Genomic DNA, 24,983 nt, shown 5'->3' with positions numbered 1-24,983 from the left:
CCGGTCACTATGGACCCTTTTCACGTGACGTCACGACAAACGTGGCCGCCATTTTGGACATGTACTACCAGTAGTTTACCACAGCCAGCATTGAGGAACGGCAGCAAAGAAAGTGTTTATTTTCAGCAAGACTTCCATCATGCCACTATATTGTTGTGCACCTGGATGTAGTAACCATCAACAAACAAGGCAAGGGTTATCATTTTATCAGATCCCGACGGAGAAGATGGATAGCGGCCATAAACAGATCGGCAGCCCTCGGCATACCAGCGCTTGTGTAGTGACCACTTTGTTGGAGGTAAGACGAATAAAATTAGCCAGAAAAGGCATTACATTGCTGTTAACATTCTGTGGCGGCGAGTGTGTAACCAAATAGGCTAAAATAACCCATTGTAACCTCTTTGTTCTTCTGTAGTAGCTATTAGCTAACGACATTAGCTAGCGTTGTGTTCCTTTGCTGTTGGTAGACTGTAGGACAGATCAGAGGCAGTGTCCTACAAACAGCGCTTAATTTGAGGGGGAGCAAGCCGGAGCGCGCTCCGGAACCTCGGGCGTTGGCTCCGGCAGCTATTTACACTGGATCCAGTGATCCGACACCTCTCTTGACTATGTAACAAAAAAAAAAAAAAGATTGTCTTTAGGCTTGCCATCCTTCCACTTGCGAGTGGTAAGTGATCTGCGCTGGGATCACACACACAGCGGCTCAGTCCCAAATCGTGGCTCGTGCACTTCACTCGCGCGCTGTGTGAGCTGCGCAGGGCCGGAGTGCGCACCCTCCAGAGGGCACTCGCTGTTCAGGGCGGAGTGATTTGGAGCGCAGGATGCCTGCGGAGCCAAGCGTATCCGTGTATTAGTGTTGCTGTGTGCAGACGAATCGTGTATTGGTGTTGCTGTGTGCACACTAATCGCTTTTAAAAACGTTAATCTGATGATCCGCTGATACGGTCTAATTTAAACATGGGCTAAGTGTTCAAAACAAGAGGAACATGTATTTGTCTCTTAAATCCAGGCCGTTCCCTGTAATCTGTAACAACGGTTGGAGAAAGTAATGGCAAATAGTGAGTGCACAAACCATAGAAGGTAAACTGTACACAGCGCCAGGGCAGTGTGATGGTATGTCTACTTTTAGATTGTGTTAGCTTATCAATGAACACACTCGTCACTCGACGAGTTTCACGTCTTTACGACGGATACTTAAATGTGTATTAGGTATTATTGTTGCAGTCTAAGCAGTCACTCACTACGTTTACATGCACATAGAGAGAATCGAATTTCTGCCGTTGCTCGACTGAAATCGAAGTTCAAAATGCCATGTATACACCTTAATTCGGCTGAAATTGAACCGAACTTGATTTCTCGGAATCGAGCTACACGACCTAGTTTATGCGATTTCTGCCGAGCTATTTTGCGCATGTAAACCCTATCGAGCTAGTTGTCGAGCTACTTCCGGAAGTGACGAGTGACGAGACCACAAGCGGGAAACACAACAGCCTCGGTCGGCATGACAATGAATCATGACAACGGCATGAATCTTTTCTTTTTGTGGCATTGTTTGCACTGTTAAAATTTAGCTCACTTACTGTATCACCAAATACATCTGTACAGCTGTTGCATAGCTGTGAATTGTGTACATAAACAAGTCATTGTATTTGTGTGTGTGTGTATATATGTCCAACATCTGAAGAAGGTCAATAAAAACAAAACAACTGAACTTTTTGTGTGTTTATTAAGACATAAGTTAAATTGTAAGCAAAAAAAAATGTTTTTTTGTAAGCAAAAAATGGACTTTAGAAAAATATTATTGTGCAAAATAAGTTGTCTTACAAAACAGTGGTCTGCACCGGACAGTTTGTAGCCATAGTCTGTTAGAGCAAGCCTAACAGCTTGAACACGGAACTGCTAGTGTTGCCAGATTGGGTGTTTTAAGTGCATTTTAGCGGAATTGAACATGTTTTGGGCTGGAATACGTCAGCAGTATCTGGCAACACTATAGCTCTTCTTCATGACGACAACCGGAAGTGTACCAACACGATGGGGCGTGTAGCGCCACGTGTGGCTCGGGTGCACAATGCACCTTGCACAATAGCCCGATTTCACTTGTGCATGTAGGATTGGATTTCTCTGGCACCCCTGCTGGGACCCTTTGCTCGATTACCAACAGCAGCTCGATTTGGACGTGCATGTAAACGTAGTCACTGTAGCAGCTAGATGAGCGAGAACCGAAAGGGTCTGTGCCATAAACCGTTATTTCTGTACGGCGTTGCTAATGTGTCGTTACTGTTGTTATTTCTCCCTCTGCTCGCCCTGTAAATGCCCTACGTCGCTGGATAGCGAAGGTGTTTTCTGCATCTCGCTCCTTTTTCTTGTATGTTCTCCGTTTGTCGCCTTCCTCGCATTCAAACCAATTCAAGCCGAAGTCTGCTACATGTCCAAAATGGTGGTCGCGTTTACGAAGGTCACGTGACTGAAAAGGGTCTATACGTCGCTGGCATAGACGAACGAAGACAAATTATTTGCAGTAAATAAATAATTTTCGGAACAATTAAGTGAAATTGGATAATGTCCCACGGTACACCTGATGATCTCTCACGGCACACTAATGTGCCGCGGCACAGTGGTTGGGAAACCTTGACCTAACCACGTGTCTTTGAACTGTGGGGGAAACCGGAGAACCCGGAGGAAACCCACGCAGACATGGGGAGAACATAAACTCCAGATGGAAAGGCCCCTGTTGGCCACTGGGCTCGAACCCGAAACCTTCTTGCTGTGAGGTGACGGTGCTAACCACTACACCACTGGGCCACCCAGTTTTATTGTGCGTTGCGCATACTGATCAACTTCAAATATTCATGATTAGTCTTACTATTGGTGTTTGGCTGAATCATCTCATTCATATTCCCCAACATAAGTCATGCAAGCCAGGGTTAATCCACATTAAAGATTACCACATTACCACCACAAAGTTGATTATCATCCTGTCACAGCATGAATATTATTCCACTTGTACCACAGCAATTTGCAGATTAACACATTTGTTAATTTATTAAAGAACGTTACGTTGTAGTTTATAGTTTCATTTAAAGGTCCCATGGCATGAAATTTTCACTTTCTGAGGTTTTTTAACGTTAAAATGAGTTCCTCTGACCTTCTTAAGTCACCCCAGTGGCTAGAAATTTCATAATGTGTAAACCAAACTATGCCCAACATTTGAGAATGGCACGTCAAAACGGCGCGTTGATAAGCTCTTCCCTTTACTACGTCAGCAAGGGAGATGATCCCCACGCCCCCCCTCTGGATTCCCACCCACTGTATGGATTGCCCCGCCCAGTTGTAGTGAGGAGACCATAGAGGACACAACAACATGGCATCACCTAAGCGAGCGAAACATGGAAATTGCGCTGTACATGGATGTGACAACACAGAAAAGAGTCTGTTTTTACTGCCGACGGGAGAGCCCCTGAAGACGCAGTGGCTTAATTTTATTTACTTCAATAATACGCCATCGAGTCTACCTAAGAGGGTGTATGTTTGTCGGAAGCATTTTCCTGACGAATGTTTCCACAACTTGGGACAGTACAAGGCAGGTTTTGCACATCAACTGTCACTGAAGCCTGGGCCCGTACCAAGCATCCCTGCCGCATCAGCCACAAACAGCGAACAAGTAAGTGTATAACTGGTCGTTTTGCCGTGTTTTAAAATCGGTGCGTTAGCCTAGCAATGGCTACATTAGCTGTGCAGCTAACCGCTTCCTGCAGTTAGCCAGGTAATCTGCGCTACAAAACTAAAGAGCATGCAGCATGCTCTGTTAAACTGAGTTTAGTCTGGAAATTGACTGTAACTTATGAGCTTATGTTTGACTATTGCTCCGCAATGCATGTCTTCTGTTGGATAAGCGATATGTTGCTGTAGTTGCTGCTTCTATCCTCTTTGGTTATGGAGTGCGTGTTCAAGCCTAGGGTATTATACGTTCGTAAACTACCACTCCGAACACACTCACTCTCTGTTCTCTGTGTCACGTTGAGTTTACGAAAGGAGTCCGAGGGAGAACGGGGTTTTGTCTTAGCAGCGTGGCTACAGGCGCTGATAGCAGTGAGTATGTGTGTGCGCAGCTTGGTCAAGCCCCTCCCCCTCCCCTCATGGCCCGCCCCCACCCTCTACCCTTCCCCGCCTCCTGCTTCTCATTAGCAAAACGACGCACTGGGAAAAGCGCTGAAATGGGGCTTTCTCCCAGGAGGCTATATTTACGTGCCGAGGGTTCATTTCGAGAAAGGCTGCGGATATAACATCCGGAAGCCTCCACGAGCCCGTTTAAAGCATCAACAAACCACCATGCCATGGGACCTTTAATGTTATGGAGCGTCCACAAAACAAGGTAGGATAAGGGTTACAGATAATGGATGTTTGTAGATATATGCGTTGTACACTACTCTCCTACTGCACACACTGTCTCTTTCTCTCTCAGCTTCACTATCTGTAAATGGAGATGATGACTCCAGGGAGCTTGCCCACGTGCTGACGGTCTGTTTGACCTCCACTGACCCAGTGGAGCAGGTTCAGCTGGTCTCTAAGGTGCGATAATGGTCATATTTTATCTGGTCTAATTTGATTTATAAGAAAGCTTCTCACTTTGTTTAATGAAATAATCTGGAATGTTAATAAATGTCGTAGTTGAATTTTAGGTTTGTCTTAATATTTGTTTCCAATTTTGAAATTAATTAAAATTAAATTCTTTAACATTTGTGACCATGATAAACAGGACAAACTACCAAAGTCTACCAGGTTACTTTGATTATATTCTGTTACTGTAGAGACACAGAATTGCCAGTTTATTATTGGGTAAATGCCTACACTCTGTGGCAATAGAAATGCATTTTCCTGGTTTACTGTTACGATATGCAATTTGTTAGCCCACTCGAATACAACCCCGATTCCAAAAAAGTTGGGACAAAGTACAAATTGTAAATAAAAATGGAATGCAATGAAGTGGAAGTTTCAAAATTCCATATTTTATTCAGAATAGAACATAGATGACACATCAAATGTTTAAACTGAGAAAATGTATCATTTAAAGAGAAAAATGAGGTGATTTTAAATTTCATGACAACAACACATCTCAAAGTTGGGACAAGGCCATGTTTCCCACTGCGAGACATCCCCTTTTCTCTTTACAACAGTCTGTAAACGTCTGGGGACTGAGGAGACAAGTTGCTCAAGTTTAGGGATAGGAATGTTAACCCATTCTTGTCTAATGTAGGATTCTAGTTGCTCAACTGTCTTAGGTCTTTTTTGTCGTATCTTCCATTTTATGATGCACCAAATGTTTTCTATTGGTGAAAGATCTGGACCGCAGGCTGGCCAGTTCAGTACCCGGACCCTTCTTCTACGCAGCCATGATGCTGTAATTGATGCAGTATGTGCTTTGGCATTGTCATGTTGGAAAATGCAAGGTCTTCCCTGAAAGAGACGTCGTCTGGATGGGAGCATATGTTGCTCTAGAACCTGGATATACCTTTCAGCATTGATGGTGTCTTTCCAGATGTGTAAGCTGCCCATGCCACATGCACTAATGCAACCCCATACCATCAGAGATGCAGGCTTCTGAACTGAGCGCTGATAACAACTTGGGTCGTCCTTCTCCTCTTTAGTCCGAAAGACACGGCGTCCCTGATTTCCATAAAGAACTTCAAATTTTGATTCATCTGACCACAGAACAGTGTTCCACTTTGCCACAGTCCATTTTAAATGAGCCTTGGCCCAGAGAAGACGTCTGCGCTTCTGGATCATGTTTAGATACGGCTTCTTCTTTGAACTATAGAGTTTTAGCTGGCAACGGCGGATGGCACGGTGAATTGTGTTCACAGATAATGTTCTCTGGAAATATTCCTGAGCCCATTTTGTGATTCCCAATACAGAAGCATGCCTATATGTGATGCAGTGCCGTCTAAGGGCCCGAAGATCACGGGCACCCAGTATGCTTTTCCGGCCTTGACCCTTACGTACAGAGATTCTTCCAGATTCTCTGAATCTTTTGATGATATTATGCCCTGTAGATGATGATGTGTTCAAACTCTTTGCAATTTTACACTGTTGAACTCCTTTCTGATATTGCTCCACTATTTGTCGGCGCAGAATTAGGGGGATTGGTGATCCTCTTCCCATCTTTACTTCTGAGAGCCACTGCCACTCCAAGATGCTCTTTTTATACCCAGTCATGTTAATGACCTATTGCCAATTGACCTAATGAGTTGCAATTTGGTCCTCCAGCTGTTCCTTTTTTGTACCTTTAACTTTTCCAGCCTCTTATTGCCCCTGTCCCAACTTTTTTGAGATGTGTTGCTGTCATGAAATTTCAAATGAGCCAATATTTGGGATGAAATTTCAAAATGTCTCACTTTTGACATTTGATATGTTGTCTATGTTCTATTGTGAATACAATATCAGTTTTTGAGCTTTGTAAATTATTGCATTCATTTTTATTTACAATTTATACTTTGTCCCAACTTTTTTGGAATCGGGTTTGTATGTGAATCATTGGGAATCAACCACCACTGAGCAGGTGTTGGCACTGCCATGGTGCTGTGGGTCAGACTGGTACACTTGATTTGGACACACATTGCATATTGGAACAGATGGACTATGGGTAGTACAAACACCAATGATGAACTGTTGAGTGAGTAGAATTACACTGTAGGTGTGTGCTGTGACCTTGCAGGCAGGCTCCATGCTGGAACATGTGACTAAGACGGAGTCTTCACCAGATCCTTTACTCCTCACCTGCTTGGACACTCTGGCAGTCATATACACCTCCACACTGCAGGCTAAGAATCCACTGAGGAGGGCTGTGGCCAGGTAGGTGTCCTTTTCCCTTCTATACGCATGCGCACGCACACACCCCTACATTACATAACTTCTTACCCCCCCCGTCTCTGCAGTGCCTTGGGTAGTGTTCCTGACTGGCTCCAAGAGAAAGCTGTGTGCTGTCTGTCTGAGCGTTTGTCTGCGTCCTTGTCCTCACTGAACTCTGAGCATTGCACCCATCTCACAGACTGCATCACTTCCTGTCTGGATTCTTTCCCCACTGGTATGTCACTTTAGCTGTAACATTTACAGTTTGACCGCTTGCTACGGTGACTCCTGGAAATGACACGTTTCTGTTTTTTTCATCTAAAGCAGTGGTCAGACCAAAAACACACACAATTCACTCAGCAGAATAGCTAATTCACTGACGGGGGGGGGAGCTGCAGGACGTGAAAGACACACTTGCTTCTGGTTTGGGTATTTTCACTTTGTGCCGACTTTATCTATGCGAATCCTTGCAAGCCAGGAGAAGACAAGCAGGATGGACTAGAGGTCTTTGGTCAATTCAAAAAAATGGAGCTGCTTTTGATGAAGTAGTCCTTAAACACTGATATTTTCTTAGTTTCTTGTTGCACATCTGGGGGAAATCTCTGCTTGTCTACCAACACAGATGGCAAACATTAGGGTTTTTCTCTTTTGTATTTTATTGATGGCCGTATTGGCACCACAATTTGTGTTTTATCAACAGCTTTTTTTTTTTTTTTAATTTTGCTCTATCTGTTCCACAGGAGAGAAATGTGTTCATCGCTTAATAACAGAAGGTTGGTATTCCTTTAAAAATTCCTTTCGGACAGAAAAAAAATCCTTTTATTTTTATCCCCGCTGGCCGAAAGGCCCGAAGGGGCATTATGTCGTGGCGACATCCATCCCGGGAAGGATACTCACCTTCTGAAATCAACTCCTCTCACAATTTTTGGAGGAATTTCATGAAACTTGACAAGCGGCATTGTATATGTCTGTAGTACGTACGCATATTGTTATTTTGTTCAATTCGGTCACATTTTACCAGAATTACAGCCCTTGATTAAAAAAAATATATATACTTTGACAATTTCATGAAGGTGTGCTTGCCTTCCTGACATCAACTCCTGTCACAATTTTTGGATGAATTTCTCGAAGTTTGGCAAAGCGCCTTGTTATATGACGGTAATGCGCATATTGCGATTTAATTTCGTTTGTGAAAATTTTCCCAGAGTTTTGACCCTTGATTAAATAACTTGTACTTTGACAATTTCATGAGGGTATGCATTCTTCTGAAATCAACTCCTCTCACAATTTGTGGAGGAATTTCACCAAACTTGGCAAAAAGCTTTGTTATATGACCGTTATATGCAGATTGAAATTTCGTTTAATTTGGGCAAATTTTACCAGAGTTACGCTCTTGATTATTAACAAACTTTGGCAATTTCATCAAGGTGTGCTTGGTTTCTGAAATCAACTTCCTTCAATTTTTATTATCCCCTGCTGGCCGAAAGGCCCGAAGGGGATTATGTCGTGGCGATGTCCGTCCGTCCGTCCATCCATCCCGGGAAGAGTGCTCACCTTCTGAAATCAATTCCTCTCACAGTTTTTGGAGGAATTTCACAAAACTTGGCAGGATTCTTAGTTATATGTCGGTAATACACATGTTGCAGTGTCATTCAGTTCAGTCGCATTTTACCAGCGTTATGGCCTAGTATTGTGCTCTCGGAGCACTCTTGTTTAGTTTGGTCACATGGTGTATATTGGCAATTTTAAGAAACCGTTTTCAGTCATGTCGATTTCAACTGATTCATGTCTCGTGTTTTTTCTTTGTAGTACTCCAATTCTTCCAGAAGGCTGTGAGTGAATACCTAGAGCAAAACAGGTAAACCTGTGATGTCAGTATTAAACCCTTGCTTGTGTGACCACCAACCAGTCCTGTTTGCTAATGCACCATCTAGTGGGATACTTTATGTAGATGTATATACAGGGTGTTTTTGTTTTTTCTCCCTCTGTGTTTATGTAGAGGTCTGGCTGGTCGTCATGTAGCCCAGGCCCAGCTCATGCACAGCTGTCTGGCTGTGGTCAAAGCCTCCATGTTGGTGGTTCAGAGATCCCAGGAGCCGATCAGTGCTGCCCAGCTGGAGACATCAGGCAGCAGCGCTCTACAGCTAGCGTTCAGCGGACTCCTGCAGTGTTATACACAAATTCTCACTGATGGTAGGTTCGAGGAAATAGTATTGATATGACATTAACAATTTTACTTTATTATATATCTAAGATAAGTATTCCAGGTTATTAAAGCTTTTTTTTTTAAACCTTCATCGCTCTCTCTCTTTATCCAGAGGAGTTTGTTCAGGCAGTGCAAAGCACAGCTGGGATGGCTGTGGTGTTGTTGATAAAGTCTGTCATGGGAAATGGAGACTGTGTAACCGTGACGGTGAGTGGTATTTTTCCATTGTGCAATACTTGCTAAAGACGGAAGTGTGGGCCTTCAATTCGTCACATATTAATTGCAATATGCACATTCAAGGTGGCAGGCCTGTTGCAGTGCACACAACAGGAAGGAGACACTGCCCCCCAGTGGCTGAAAGACAGCTGTGCGGGGCTGTATGTAAACAGCAGGCCTGCTGCACTGGTTCTGTATCTGAGCCATGGAGCTCTGGCCATGCTCAACTGGAGAGGAAGGACACTGAGCTTACAAGATGAGAAACTGCTCCTCCTCATTCCTGATGTGATCCTGTCTCTTGATGCAAGGTGAATGTCCAAACACGTTTGCATTATGGGAATCTGTGTGTTAGCAAGACTAAGGGCCTCTGCACGCTCTTGCGACAAGGCTTTTGCAGACAGCTTTTCGCAGACAGTTGTAATTTATCGTTGAGCGGGGAGTAATAGGCGTGCGCGATGTTATTCACCGCCACAACGCAAGGGGGCGCGAAGTCACGAAATCGCTAGGAGTAGTTGGTGGGTGTGGTTAGTGGAGTGTTTATCCTCCGGTTACTTATAATGACTAGAACTGGAGTCGTATAGATGTCCGTACTTCCTCACTTCCTCGATCAACCCCTCTTTGTGCTGCTCCATCTTCGCTCTTGTTTTTAAAAATGCCGGTCGTGAAAACAAACCAAACCGGGAAAGTAGGGAAGCGGAAGTGCGTGTACAGCGGATGTAGAGTGGACCAATCAGAGCCCTCTTGTCTGCGACGCTGCCTGCGAGGCTTCTGTGGTGGTCACAATTTTTGGGAGGTGCGCGCAGAGCGTCTGTGAAGGGGGGGGGGGGCTATGCAGACGCCATCTGCGACACCATCTGCGAGGACTGCGTTGTCAGCATAAATTGGCCTTAAAGCTGGCCCTGCTTAGCCAACCTTAATACAAGTCGAAGTGAAATCTTCATTCTCAGTTCATCTATACATACATTAGCTGTGTGCTGATATTATTGTATAATTGCCTCAATTTTTATCATTATTTATGACCATCACAACATTCAGTCCTAGCACATGAATTAACAGGTTTTTTTTTTTTTTCTTTTTTGTCATGTTTTTGCAAATATAATTGCATTGTCTGAGAAGAATAAAATGCCCTTGCAGACAGATGTCTGGAAAAAAACAAACCTGGGGACATAAAACCTGGGCGACACGGTGGTGTAGTGGTTAGCAAGAAGGTTCCGGGTTCGAGCCCAGCGGCCGGCGAGGACCTTTCTGTGTGGAGTTTGCATGTTCTCCCCATATCTGCGTGGGTTTCCTCCAGGTGCTCCGGTTTCCCCCACAGTCCAAAGACATGCAGTTAGGTTAACGTGGGGCGGCCTTGGGCTGAGGTGCCCTTGAGCAAGGTACCGAACTCCTGACTGCTCCCCGGGCGCTCTGGTGTGGCTGCCCACTGCTCTGGGTGTGTGTGTGCGCGCGTGTGTTCACTGCTTCAGATGGGTTAAATGCAGAGGATGAATTTCACTGTGCTTGAAGTGTGCATGTGACGAATAAAGGCTTCTTTTTCTTCTCTTAAAATGTGGACTGATGAAAGTGATGGCTTTTTTTTCTTCCTTTGTTTCAAGCGTAATATGAATAATTTATAAACAAATAGAATTTATATATAAATAAACGTGAAGGTGGCAAGCGTTCAAATAGCCATCTTAAAGGAGTCTCTAGTATATTTGTCAATTTATTGCTGCTTGAATAGCCCTGGTGGTAATTATTACATTGATTCAAATTTGGTTTAATTTAACAATTTGGTGTTATAAAATGTCACTTGATTTAGTTGTCAGAATAATGCCAGTGTTTTTGTTAATCTCATATGCGCTCCCGTTTTAAAAAAAAAAAAAAAGGGAAATTGTAAAGTCAAAGCTGAGCAAGCATTTATCTGCTGCTGCTGTTACAGCTCACCTATATGCTAAAAAGATTGACACCTAAAAATCACACCCACATGTGGTTCTTCCCCAGGCTGTTGAAAGAAAGAAAGCACAACTTTATTCATCACACACTTGTGAAATTTCCTCTCTGCATTTAACCCATCTGAAGCAGTGAACACACACACATGCACACACGTGAGCAATGAGCACACACACATACCCAGAGCAGTGGGCAGCCATGCTAAGAGCGCCTGGGGAGCAGGTGGGAGTTGGGTGCCTCGCTCAAGGGCACTTCAGCCCAAGGCCGTCCCATATTAACCTAACCGCATGTCTTTGGACTGTGGGGGAAACCGGAGCACCCGGAGGAAACCCACGCAGACACGGGGAGAACATGCAAACTCCACACAGAAAGGCCCTCGCCGGCCGCTGGGTTCGAACCCAGAACCTTCTTGCTGTGAGGCGATCGTGCTAACCACTACACCACCATGCCGCCCGTAACGTTGGAAGCATACAGTTGTATAGGATGTCTCTGTATGCTGTAGCATTATAATTTCCCTTCACTGGAACTGAGAAATTCAGACCTCTTCCAAAATGACAATTCCCCTGTGCACAAAGCAAGGTCCATGAAGACATGTCTGAAATCGCTCGCTCGTTCCCTACTCCCTATAAAGGGACTTGCTATATACAACCCCGATTCCAAAAAAGTTGGGACAGAGTACAAATTGTAAATAAAAACGGAATGCAATAATTTACAAATCTCAAAAACTGATATTGTATTCACAATAGAACATAGACAACATATCACATGTCGAAAGTGAGACATTTTGAAATTTCATGCCAAATATTGGCTCATTTGAAATTTCATGACAGCAACACATCTCAAAAAAGTTGGGACAGGGGCAATAAGAGGCTGGAAAAGTTAAAGGTACAAAAAAGGAACAGCTGGAGGACCAAATTGCAACTCATTAGGTCAATTGGCAATAGGTCATTAACATGACTGGGTATAAAAAGAGCATCTTGGAGTGGCAGCGGCTCTCGGAAGTAAAGATGGGAAGAGGATCACCAATCCCCCTAATTCTGCACCGACAAATAGTGGAGCAATATCAGAAAGGAGTTCGGCAGTGTAAAATTGTAAAGAGTTTGAACATATCATCATCTACAGTGCATAATATCATCAAAAGATTCAGAGAATCTGGAAGAATCTCTGTGCATAAGGGTCAAGGCCGGAAAACCATACTGGGTGCCCGTGATCTTCGGGCCCTTAGACGGCACTGCATCACATACAGGCATGCTTCTGTATTGGAAATCACAAAATGGGCTCAGGAATATTTCCAGAGAACATTATCTGTGAACACAATTCACCGTGCCATCCGCCGTTGCCAGCTAAAACTCTATAGTTCAAAGAAGAAGCCGTATCTAAACATGATCCAGAAGCGCAGACGTCTTCTCTGGGCCAAGGCTCATTTAAAATGGACTGTGGCAAAGTGGAAAACTGTTCGGTGGTCAGACGAATCAAAATGTGAAGTTCTTTATGGAAATCAGGGACGCCGTGTCATTCGGACTAAAGAGGAGAAGGACGACCCAAGTTGTTATCAGCGCTCAGTTCAGAAGCCTGCATCTCTGATGGTATGGGGTTGCATTAGTGCGTGTGGCATGGGCAGCTTACACATCTGGAAAGACACCATCAATGCTGAAAGGTATATCCAGGTTCTAGAGCAACATATGCTCCCATCCAGACGACGTCTCTTTCAGGGAAGACCTTGCATTTTCCAACATGACAATGCCAAACCACATACTGCATCAATTACAGCATCATGGCTGCGTAGAAGAAGGGTCCGGGTACTGAACTGGCCAGCCTGCAGTCCAGATCTTTCACCCATAGAAAACATTTGGCGCATCATAAAACGGAAGATACGACAAAAAAGACCTAAGACAGTTGAGCAACTAGAATCCTACATTAGACAAGAATGGGTTAACATTCCTATCCCTAAACTTGAGCAACTTGTCTCCTCAGTCCCCAGACGTTTACAGACTGTTGTAAAGAGAAAAGGGGATGTCTCACAGTGGTAAACATGGCCTTGTCCCAACTTTTTTGAGATGTGGTGTTGTCATGAAATTTAAAATCACCTAATTTTTCTCTTTAAATGATACATTTTCTCAGTTTAAACATTTGCTATGTCATCTATGTTCTATTCTGAATAAAATATGGAACTTTGAAACTTCCACATCATTGCATTCCGTTTTTATTTACAATTTGTACTATTGTCCCAACTTTTTTGGAATCGGGGTTGTAGAGGACTATATAGTGAGCTCATTGGTAAAATGAAAAAACGCTTTCGGACACTAGTCCGTCGCGCTGGTATTTACGTCATTACTGTCGCACAATTAAAACGTGCCAGATCAGGCGGCTGGTGGGTTTTCAAAATAATAAATACATGCATGTATTTTTGTGATAAATCCATATTATACCGAGCGTATTTCCCACATTAATTAATACAAAGTACCTGCATCTTTCAGTTCTTTTAAATCAAGGCCGAATACGTTGTTCTTTGCCGCTGCCTTTTATTAAATCAAATTTGAGACTTTTGATTTCTCTCAGCGCGACCGCAATGCATGATGGGATATATTGCTTTGGTTAGTGACCATCGGTTGTACACTACTTTTTGTGATGCATTGTGGGATACTTTGAGTGCACCATATAGGGTGTAAATAATCCTCACTAAGGTTTCGGACAGCACTACAAAATGGCGTCGCCACTATATAGTGCCCTATATGGTGAGTAGGGGGCGATTTTGGACACAGGGTTTGTTTGCCAAGGTTTGTGGAAGAACTCGTGGTCTGCACAGAGCCCTGAGCACATTTGGGATGAATTGAAAAGCAGATGGCACCCCAGGCCTCCCCAGCCATGCTCCAAAATCTAGTGGAAAGCCTTCCCAGAAGAGTGGAGGTTATTACCGCAGCAGAAGGAAGTCTAAATCTGGAATGGGATGTTCAGCAAGCACATTTGGGTGTGATGGTCAGGTGTCCATGTACTTTTGACCATGTAGCTTATTTTATCCTTAAAAAAATGTATCTTTCAGTTGAACATGCTGCATTATAATTAGATTTGTCGAAAATGTTGACAGGAACTGTACATGATGTGTCTTTCATGTAGAGTGAAGGAGTCGAGCACTGCAATGGTGGTCTCTCGAGTATTATCTCTGTGGAGCAGTGCTGCTTTTGACTGCCTCCAGGCTGAACCTCGACCTTCTCTCCTGTGCCAATCACTCCATGGCGAGTGCCTGCTCCCCTCACGCCTCCTCCGCCACGTTTATGCCCACTGGGAGCACCCATTGGATGGTGTTCGTCACCAAACCCGCATCCTCTTCCGAAACCTCCTCCTGCTCCATCAGCACTGCGGTGACCCTGCCTCTGACCCGACCTCTGACCCTTACGTTATCCAGCTGACCCACAGCATGCTGGCACTGGACTGGCATATGAAGGGCAAGTATGGCTCACTGGCGTGTCTGGCCGAGCACTTAGGTGCTGAGTATCTTCTTAAGCTTGATGCCAGTCTGCCTTCCAGGCTGCTAGCTCTCATGGGGGATCAGACGCTGGCAACGTACTCCAGTGAACTGTTGGAGAGGCTGTTTGTGAGTCACAAGGCCCAGCTGTGTGCCCGGTTCAGGGATGACCATGGCTGGATGGATGACTGGCACAAGACATGGGTGATCCCGCTGCTTGAGGTGCTATGTACAGCCAGGCTGGAGCAGACCACATATATTCTGGATTACTTTCTGCCCAAATTGTTGCGCTGTAACCCTGCTAGTTTAGAGTGCATGGTGAAGGCCCTGCAGGACATGTCTTCCAGCTCAGATGGTGAGAGGACAACTTTATTTTCTTTGTAATATTATCTGTATAGGCGTTTGCAATAAGATGTAATTACATGCATGCCTTTTAAGGAACATGATGCAACCTGCAAGATGATAAAATGGGTTTAGTTATGCCGCGCTTTGTAATGCAGGGATTGATAAACTTTTTACAGCCATTTTTACTTTAAAATATGTTTCACAGGCTTCCTCCGAACGTAATCCCACTATCCAAACATTAGGCTCACTATTCAGAAGTGGGTGCTGCTTGTAACGGCATTTTGTGTGATTGATGAATTGCGATATGAATTTATGACTATTTGAATAGATGAAATAAATGAACCACGATGACTATCAGGCTGCGTAATCTGTTTTTCCTCGTTGCAATTACATTGTTTAGACAGGAGAGGACATAATAATGTACAACAGCAGGAAAGCATGTGACTTCACCCGAGATGGAAGTAACACAGCTCTAATCCCACAAAAACGCACAAAACTGAGCTTTTGTGCAGTTGACATACTGCCAAAACTGAATAGACGAGAAGTGCACGAAGGAAGTATAAATGTTCATAAGTTTATTAAAAAAGGATTACGTTACGAACTTTTTTCATGTTTAATAAAAGGTATGTTTTTGTTAATAGACCATTATATTTTACTCCAACCTTTTAAAAATCTGGGTAAATAATTATTACTTGGTTATTAATACAATGAAACAAAAGTGTGTGGGGTGTTTTTTTTTTTTTTTTTTTATTTAACAAAATGAACATTTAAGTTGATGAAGAATCGGAAAATAGATGTTTTCTTTTTCAAAAATATCGTAGGAAAATCAGATCATAACCCTAATATTGTAATTCGAGTCAAATCATAAATTTGATTTGTTCGTATGCCTACTAATATTTTTTTTATTTATTGCAGCCACAGAGCTTTTCATTGCCAAAATGTTTGAAAGAACACACAATGTCCATCTAAGTTGACATTATTTATAAGCCTGCTTGTTTGAGTTAGTGAGGTTTGGATTAAACCAGTTCAATTTAAAAACCAGTTAAATGGTGCACTTTTAAGGGTAATAACTATTTAGCTATTTATATATATATATATATATATATATATATATATATATATATAATAGCTATTATAATTCAAAATAAATATCTTGAAATTGGTGGATTGTAATTGTCAGTATTTTAAAAAAGGAAGAGAAAATATCAGTCCTGCAGTGTTTTTCAATGACCCTTTGGGCTCTCCAGATCCTGCCTTGAGATCAGTTGACTGTAGTAATGAAAGTGTTCCGGAATATCCTGGAATTCCGGATTTTTAGATTTTCCTCCGGTTTTTTTCCGCTAATGACCCAGAAATCCGGATATTTGACAACTCTTGAAAATCTCCGGTTTTCCGAATGGAGAAATTTATTTTTCGGATTTTTCGCGTTCCTAGACGTGGCGTAATACTTCGCATCGTCCTTGCATGGACGCTGTCCTTAAATAGCCCAAACATAGTTCATTGATTAAAGATAGGTGTTCTTTGTTAATGGCACGTGTGCCGGAGCTCATTAGGCGCGTGCGCCCAAGGCGCGCCTTCAGGTGCACGTGCTAAGGCGTGCAGGACTGACACCGTTCTGCGCAACACAATCGCGCTAGAAAGCATGTTCAAGCTGCCAGTGTAGCTGCAGTCTTTTTAGTTGCGAATTACGAGTATTTTCTCTTGTTAATAATTCGCCATGTCAAAACAAGCAAAATTTTCCTCCTTCTTTCAACGTGAAGAGAGGTGTGCGTGTGTCGTCCCCCCCCCCCCCCCCCAATCAAAGTTGCATTTTGTGGTTTCGAAGCTAAGTTTTAGTGCCGTTTCTAGAACACAACATCAAGAAAACGTGGAAGAAACAGCAATAATGGAAGAGCTGGTTTCTAAGCTGCCTAAAACTAGCAATGGTAATTATTTTTTGTTACATAATGTACTCAGGCTGCCAGTCAGTGTGTGACACACACACACACACACACACACACACACACACACACACACACACACACCCTACGCCCCTGATTTATATGAGAAATTTGGTATTCATTGGTGTGTTTAAATTTACAGGCAATACGAACTAATGTAAACAATTGGCTTCAACTCGCATAAACATGAATTGGAAATGTTTAGTTCACTTTAGCTTCTGCAAACGCCCAACTCTACTAAAAGACTGATAAACGAGGCTCAATGTCCCCAACATTGAAACCTGAAAGCTTTAGAAACTCTAACAGACCTTTACTTTTTAACAGCACTGTTTTGGGATTTTGCTGAGTTTACCTTTAACTGTCTGATTTTTTTTTTTTTTTCAAAGTAATGAACCGTGTAGCAGGAAAATCACCGCGTTTTCTAAATGCACTCCTGAAAATTACTCATTAACTAGGGGAATTAACTTTGATATTTTTGACATGTTAATCATTAATGTACATGAAAGAAAAAGGCTTAAAAGTTATAACTTGTTTTAGTGAAAATAAGTACTAAAATGCACTAGAATGCAGGGTTTTGCGTGTTATGTTATTAAAATATTTTCGGGGGACGCCCCCCCCCCCCCCCATTTCAGGTTTTTTTCCTTTGCTCCACTTTCATCTGTATGACTGAAAGTACTTGTGTGTGTAAGACGAGCAGTATACAAAATGACACGACAGTGACATCTGCAGCCATAAGTAATTACAGATGTCTATTAGGGTGCATCAGTTGCCCCCTAAAAATGAAAAGTTCCTCCGATCATGATGCATTTTTGTTTTTATGTTCCTTTTGGTAAGAAAACACACTGGGTGAAATATTTTTGACAAAATTCAAAAGTTTAATGGTGGCACCAGGAGCTCAAAGTTATGGAAAAGGCTGCTATTTTATGACTTTTATGACAAAATTTCGATCACTTTTCATGAAACATTATGGCACCTTATAGAGTATACCAAATATCTTAGATAGATACACATTTTTAGTACATATTCTAAATATATTATCAAGCACAGTTTGAGTTTTAGCTGTTCACTGAATCATTGTTGAACTACTTTTAAACAATACAAATGTATTATGAATCACATTAATGCTTCTCAATCCCTTGCAAAGGTTCTTAACATGATCTCTGGCTCACAAGAAATCAATAAATGGAGTCCAACATTGTGATTCAAACCTTACGCGAAAACATAAGCGTTTTTGGCAAAAAATGAACCTCATGGTGCCACCATTAGACTTTTGAATATGGTCAAAAAATTTTACAGGATGTCTTTATTGGTGAAAAAGAACACCCGAACAAAAATGCATCAGATTTTATGAAAGTGAGGGCAACTGATGCACCCTAATGTCTATGCCCACCTTCTTCTAACCTTTGTGTTGTGGCTGTGGGTTTTTAGGCTCTGTGGGTAGCAGAGGAGCGCTGGGTGCATTGATGACGTGTCTGCGTGCTGCCCGAGCTCAGGGAGTCCTCAGACCTGCTGATGAGCAACTATGGGGTACGATGGTACCTCTCCCACTTATAAAGCAAGCTCTGGTGCACAAACATGACCAGGTGAGCCCAAGTCTATATTCTATGATCTTTCTTTATTCTAAGTTGCAAAGTGATTTTAGAAACTGTTTCTTTAGTGTGAAGAAACTATAGACTCCTTTCACTGACGTCACCCGAAACCGGAAGTAAACAGACCCTGCGCCATTTTGGAAGACCAACAAACTCGTGATTAGGGGGAAATAACGGCAGCGGTATGTGAACCCACGAGAATAAAGTGGAGTGGCAAACGACTTAAACAAACAAATCTGAGCTGTTTTATTTATGATTTATTGGCCCAACAGTAGACTTGAAAGAAACCTGTGTGAGACTTGGCAAAAAACTGTGGATATAATGGATAAGTCTGTGCATGATCTGCGGACACTTTGAGGTAAGCAAACGCAAGAAATTCAGATTTAAAACATGCTAAATTGGCCCCAAGTTGATAACTGTATGAGGAGCAAGCCTCCCAGACTTCTACAATTTAATAATAATAATAATTTAGTATGGTTTGGGGCTTGCTCGCTGCTGCCAGGTTGGTTGTTGAGTAGCCTGACTTTTTTTTTTCTTTTTTTTCTTGCATGTGGTATCATTGTTGACGTGAGGTTGTTTTTTGAACATGCCAATGCGGACACGATTTCCCCTGATGAGTTATGACTTCAGACGCGATGCGTGTGTGGAGGTGTGGAGTCCGCGTGATATGTGCGTAAGATAGGCTTCTCATGTGTTTGGAGATCTGCGCTCCGAGACAAGTGCAAGCGCCCCCCCAGGGAAAAAAAGGGACACCCCCCCACCCCCCCCGAAAATATCGGCATAGTTCGAACACTGAGTGTAGGCACTGGGTGTAAACAACAAATAGTTTACAATGTCTGGGTAGCAAACAGATGGCAGAATTGGTGTCCGGTCCTCCTTATGTTTCCATTCTCCCTTGCCGCGAGTCTTATCATATGGGTCAAACCCATCAATCACAGCCAGTTTCTCCACATACCGTGCCCTTTCTGCAGCTGGTAATGTACTCACATAACCAGAATTATCATCCATCGTGTCACTTTACTCTCGCTCGTACTTTGTTTTATATTGTGAGTGCATGTACTTGGTCTTCCAATATGGCGCCTAACAAAATCTCGCGGCGCGGTGACATCATGTGAAAGGGGTCTATATGTGCATATGCGTAGGTGCGTATGGACGCCCTCGGATTGGTGTGCGAGAGCCATCGCAGCACAGAGACCTTCTCCACGCAGGAAATGGAACTGATCCGCCACTTCCTGCCCGGCAACTTGAACAGCCAGTTACCTGGAGTCAGACAGCAGACAGCCAGCCTGTTCAAGAAGGTCTGGAACACATGCGGATGTGCTTTGCTCTGTGCCCACTTTTGTAGAACAAGTGTAATGTGGCAAGACAGCTAGGCTGCTAAAAATCATTCTGTGCTTTGTGTTGTGCGGGCAGCTCCTGTGTAGGATGAAGGAGAGTACTCAGTCCTTGCAGAAGAGGTTGGCACAAGAGAAAGATGAGCAGCAGAAAGCGAGAGACCAGCACATTCTCAGCACGTACCAGGTACAGTCTCATTCTTTATAGGAGAAAGATCAGTAGACCAGCAACGAGTGCGAATAGACCGAGTTTAATACACCCACCATGGGGCCATGTTCATTTTATCAAGTTTAGCCACTTATGTTATTCTGTAGGCGTACGGTTTTTGACTCTAAGCCGTCTGTTGCTAGGCAAAGCAAATGTCATTTGGGTGGTAAATCATTCTCAGCACAGCAGTGATATGACATGATGATGTGCTGAGTGACCTGAGTGTGTCTGGCATGACAGCATTGATGGTGTTTTTGAAGATTGAAGTCCATATTCAGAATTGATGACTCAAGTCCAGAAATTGTCAATATTGCATAGGAAAATTACTTGCATTCGGTGATGAGTTAAACGTGTAACGATTCACCCAGTTCACGATTTGTTTTTTTTTTTTACTTTATTTTTATGGAGTCCATACATGTCAACCTTTGGTCAATCAAACCTGTATAACCAACCTCCAAAATCCTTATTTCCCTTATAAAATCTGTATAAGATGCAAATTAAAATAATTTGCCTAAAATTTGAATGATAATTAACAATGATATATCCCAGTTACTTTTTATTCAATATTAATAACAATAAACCTTCAGAATGAATACAAAGCTCCAATGTTTGACAAAAACACAAAGTGTTATCAGCGTAGTTACGAAGGAAATACTTCGTTGTTTGGAGACAGGTTTCACCGAGCGGCTATTATGCGCGAGACTTCGTATTAGCCACAAAGTCAGAAAAATCTGTTCGTAAAATTACGTTATAATGACCAAATACAATGAAAAGTATTTTTCCAGTCTCACCTGTGAAAGGTAATCCCATGTGATCTCGTTTGGACGGTAAACCTCTTGGTACAGTTAAACGCAGCACATGAATGAGGCATCTTTATTCTCAGAATCGCCACTTTGCCACATCCAATTTGGCGGCGAGGATGACGTATGATTCTACGCAGAAGGCGGCGTCTGTTTATATGTCTATGACTTCCGGGTTGGCGGGATTCTCGCAATGCGGTGTGCGCATGATCAAAAGTGGAACGAAGTCTTGCTACCACAACGCGCAATTTCATAAGACTCTTTACTGGCTGTCGTGGGAATTGATTATAGCTCTAAATAAATATTGAAGTTTTTTTTAAAGAATCCGTATAACTTTATTTATACGCCCGTATACTACGTTTATTGAATCAAATCCGTATAAAATACGGACATTCCGTATAGGTTGACATGTATGGGAGTCATTTATTTTACAGTGTACAAAGAAAGAAAAAAAAAGTGTAAGAAAAAGGCACAGATGGGGAATAGAAAATAAGCAGGGGGTAGATGAATCACAATGACATATATGTGTACATATTAAGAGAGAGGGCTAGATCCAGTGTTTAGAAATCTTTCAGTCCTTTTTGTTCCACTTGTCCATATTCTTTTCTCCACATCGAGACAGAGCAGAAGCCTTCTCATATAAGTGTGCAATAAATATTGAGAGGGTACATCGAATAGGGCATTAAGGGCATGTTACACACACAAAAAAACCCAAAACACAATTAGTTACATAGGTACTACTTTATTTATTTATTTATTTATTTATTTATTATTATTGGGCAGTATGGTGGTGTAGTGGTTAGCATGGTCACCTCACAGCAAGAAGGTTCCGGGTTTGAGCCCCGTGGCCGGCGAGGGCCTTTCTGTGTGGAGTTTGCATGTTCTACCCATGTCTGCGTGGGTTTCCTCCGGGTGCTCCGGTTTCCCCCCACAGTCCAAAGACATGCAGTTAGGTTAACGTGGGGTGGCCTTGGGCTGAGGTGCCCTTGAGCGAGGTACCTGACCCCTGACTGCTCCCCGGGCGCTCTGGTGTGGCTGCCCACTGCTCTGGGTGTGTGTGCGCGCGTGTGTTCACTGCTTCAGATGGGTTAAATGCAGAGGATGAATTTCACTGTGCTTGAAGTGTGCATGTGACAAAGGTTTCTTCTTCTTTATTATTATTATTATTATTATTATTATTATTATTATTAATTACATCCTGTTGTGTGTGTGTGGGTTTCCTCCGGGTGCTCCGGTTTCCCCCACAGTCCAAAGACATGCAGGTTAGGTTAACTGGTGACTCTAAATTGACCGTAGGTGTGAATGTGAGTGTGAATGGTTGTCTGTGTCTATGTGTCAGCCCTGCGATGACCTGGCGACTTGTCCAGGGTGTACCCCGCCTTTCGCCCATAGTCAGCTGGGATAGGCTCCAGCTTGCCTGCGACCCTGTAGAACAGGATAAAGCGGCTACAGATAACGAGATGAGATGAGACATCCTGTTGTCATGAGGGGCCACTCATTCAAGGTGAACTGTCCATTTCCTCCAGTATGTAGTAAATTTGTCCATGCACAGGTTCAAGGAAAAGTCAGCTTTTCCATGTCATATATTTCTTTTACAATTCCAATCCACTCCTCTTTTGATGGGGACTCTTTTGTTAGCCACCTTCTTGTAATAGCTTTCTTTACTGGCTGCTAACGTTATTTTAACCAAATATAGTGGGGGAGATATTACCAAGATAAATTGTGCAAAAATCGTGTTTAATCTCAAAGCCTACTACTGATTTTATTTCCTCCACTACATCCTGCCAGTAAGATTGTATAATTGGACAGTCCCAGAAAACATGGAAATGATCCGCCTGAGAGTTTCCACACACACTCCAGCACCGTCCATAACTAGGCTGGCCTTTCTGAAGTTGTTTAATTTTTGGAGTGATGATAAATTGAATTATATTTTTCCATGTAAATTCCCTCCAATGACCAGAACTTGAAGTGCTCATTTGAGTTTTACAAATGTTTAGCCATTCATCTTCTGAAATGGTTATTTTTGCTTCTTTTTCCCAGTTGGATTTAACATGGAGTGGAAAACCCATTGTATGACTGTAAACAGGAGTAGATTCTGGTAATCAATTTCTGGTTTAGTTTAGATTTGTATGCATCAATCAAAATGTTAATTAAATCAGAGTTGCATCCCTCCGTTTTTATATCGCTGTTAAAATGAGCTCTAACTTGAAGGTATCTGAAGAAGTATTGATTTTCTAAGTTGTAGTTGTCTAAGTTTTTGAAAACAGTCTAGTCTCCCTTTATCAGAAATAAGACAGTACGTTGTGATGCCTTTAAAGAGCCACCGTTTGAAATGCCCATCCATCTGGGCGGGTATAAAATCTTGATCATATGCTACCCAATGTAATAATTTAATGTGATTTTCCAGTTTACTTTTACGACATTCACAAAACGAAATGTTTAAGGGTGTTTTTGTCCAACCACTTAAGTTTTGTTTATGCAGTAAGTATAGATTTCTATCTCCAAGCTGGCTCTGGAGGGGAATGTGTAGTTGGCTTAATTCTAGATTTCCAGTTCACGTTTTGATTCGATTCACGATGTTTGGTTCATGATCCAATTTTTTTCCCATGATGTTTTTTAGGGACAAAAAGAATTTTATTACCAAAAGAATGCAGCATTTTTATTTTCCTATTCTTCATCAACTTAAATATTTGTTTTGTTAAATTAAAATAGAAACCTTTTGTTTAAGTTTCTTAATAAGCAACAGTAATTATTTACCCACATTTGTAAAGGTTGGAATAAAATATAATGACCCGTTAACTAAAATATTCCTTTTATTAAAATGAAATTTATGTAACAAATCGACCTTTCCTTCAACATTTATGAACATTTGTACGACCTTCATTTGCTACTCTTTAGCTTTCAGCACTCTGTAAAAAGATGGCTCCAATTTCTTGTTAAATCTATTTGTACAGACAATCTCACAACAGCTGTTTCTCATTTTAAATCCGTTTTTTATTTTCACAGCATTAGAGCTGTGTTACTTCTGCTTTCGGTGAAGCCGTGTACATTCCCCCTATTACACTGTGTGCACAATTATTAGGCAAGTGAGTACTCTGACCCTACCATTATTTCTATGCATGTTTTCCAACCGCAAGCTAGATACACTTGAATGCTAATTGGATTTAAGCATTCTCAGGTTGTATTTATTTGTGTAATGAGGGAGGGTGTGCCCTAAAGTAATTAATACCCTATATTAAGGTGTGCATAATTATTAGGCAGCTTCTTTATCTCAGGCAAAATGGGCCAAAAAAGAGATTTAACAGACACTGAAAAGACAAATTGTAAAATGCCTATCAGAGGGATGCAGCACTCTTGAAATAGCTAAGCTATAGAAATGTGAGCACAGAACAATCAAACGTTTTGTTGCAAATAGTCAACAGGGTCGCAAAAAATGTGTGGAGAAGAAAAGACACAAATTAACCGCAAAAGACTTGAGAAGGATTAAACATGAAGCTACCAGGAACCCATTATCCTCCAGTGCCACAATATTCTAGAACTGAAACCGACCTGGAGTGTCCAGAAGGACAAGGTGTTCGGTGCTCAGAGACATGGCCAAGGTAAGGAAGGCTGAAACACGACCACAAGACTCACAAGTTGAAATGTCAAGATTGGGCCAAGAAATATCTGAAGACAGATTTTCCAAAGGTTTTATGGACGGATGAAATGAGAGTGACTCTGGATAGACCAGATGGATGGGCCCATAGCTGGATAACTAATGGACACAGGGCACTTTGACTCAGACACCAGCAAGGTGGTGGAGGGGTAATGGCATGGGCTGCTATTATTAAGGATGAGCTAGTTTGACCATTTCAGGTTGAAGATGGACTTAACATCAACTTCCAAACCTACTGCCAGTTTCTAAAAGATACATTCTTCAAGCAGTGGTATGGGAAGAAGTCTGCATCATTCAAGAAGGCCATGATTGTTATGCAGAACAATGCACCATCACATGCACCCAAGTACTCCACTGCTTGGCGAGCCCACAAAGGCCTTAAAGATGACAAAGTAATGACATGGCCCCCTTCCTCACCTGACTTAAACCCTATTGAGTACTTGTGGCCCCTT

The 24,983-nt window shown here is 42.4% G+C and overlaps 1 protein-coding gene across 4 annotated transcripts in view; it reads left to right on the top strand.

Moving 5' to 3' along the window:
• Nucleotides 1-24,983, top strand: part of thada (THADA armadillo repeat containing) — a 272,868-nt gene that overhangs the window by 79,648 nt on the left and 168,237 nt on the right. For all 4 annotated transcript variants that reach the window (XM_060925591.1, XM_060925590.1, XM_060925592.1 and 1 more), the window contains 12 exons: nucleotides 4,463-4,569; nucleotides 6,713-6,849; nucleotides 6,933-7,081; nucleotides 7,587-7,619; nucleotides 8,656-8,704; nucleotides 8,846-9,039; nucleotides 9,165-9,259; nucleotides 9,353-9,576; nucleotides 14,312-15,015; nucleotides 18,374-18,528; nucleotides 19,677-19,832; nucleotides 19,948-20,055. In XM_060925591.1, the coding sequence (XP_060781574.1) occupies nucleotides 4,463-4,569; nucleotides 6,713-6,849; nucleotides 6,933-7,081; nucleotides 7,587-7,619; nucleotides 8,656-8,704; nucleotides 8,846-9,039; nucleotides 9,165-9,259; nucleotides 9,353-9,576; nucleotides 14,312-15,015; nucleotides 18,374-18,528; nucleotides 19,677-19,832; nucleotides 19,948-20,055 (2,111 nt within the window). The remainder of the gene's footprint in view (nucleotides 1-4,462; nucleotides 4,570-6,712; nucleotides 6,850-6,932; nucleotides 7,082-7,586; nucleotides 7,620-8,655; nucleotides 8,705-8,845; nucleotides 9,040-9,164; nucleotides 9,260-9,352; nucleotides 9,577-14,311; nucleotides 15,016-18,373; nucleotides 18,529-19,676; nucleotides 19,833-19,947; nucleotides 20,056-24,983) is intronic.

This window comes from Neoarius graeffei, chromosome 7, assembly GCF_027579695.1.
Source record: "Neoarius graeffei isolate fNeoGra1 chromosome 7, fNeoGra1.pri, whole genome shotgun sequence".
In the NCBI taxonomy this organism is placed as follows: Eukaryota; Metazoa; Chordata; class Actinopteri; order Siluriformes; family Ariidae; genus Neoarius; species Neoarius graeffei.
This window is presented reverse-complemented; position numbering and strand designations above follow the sequence as displayed.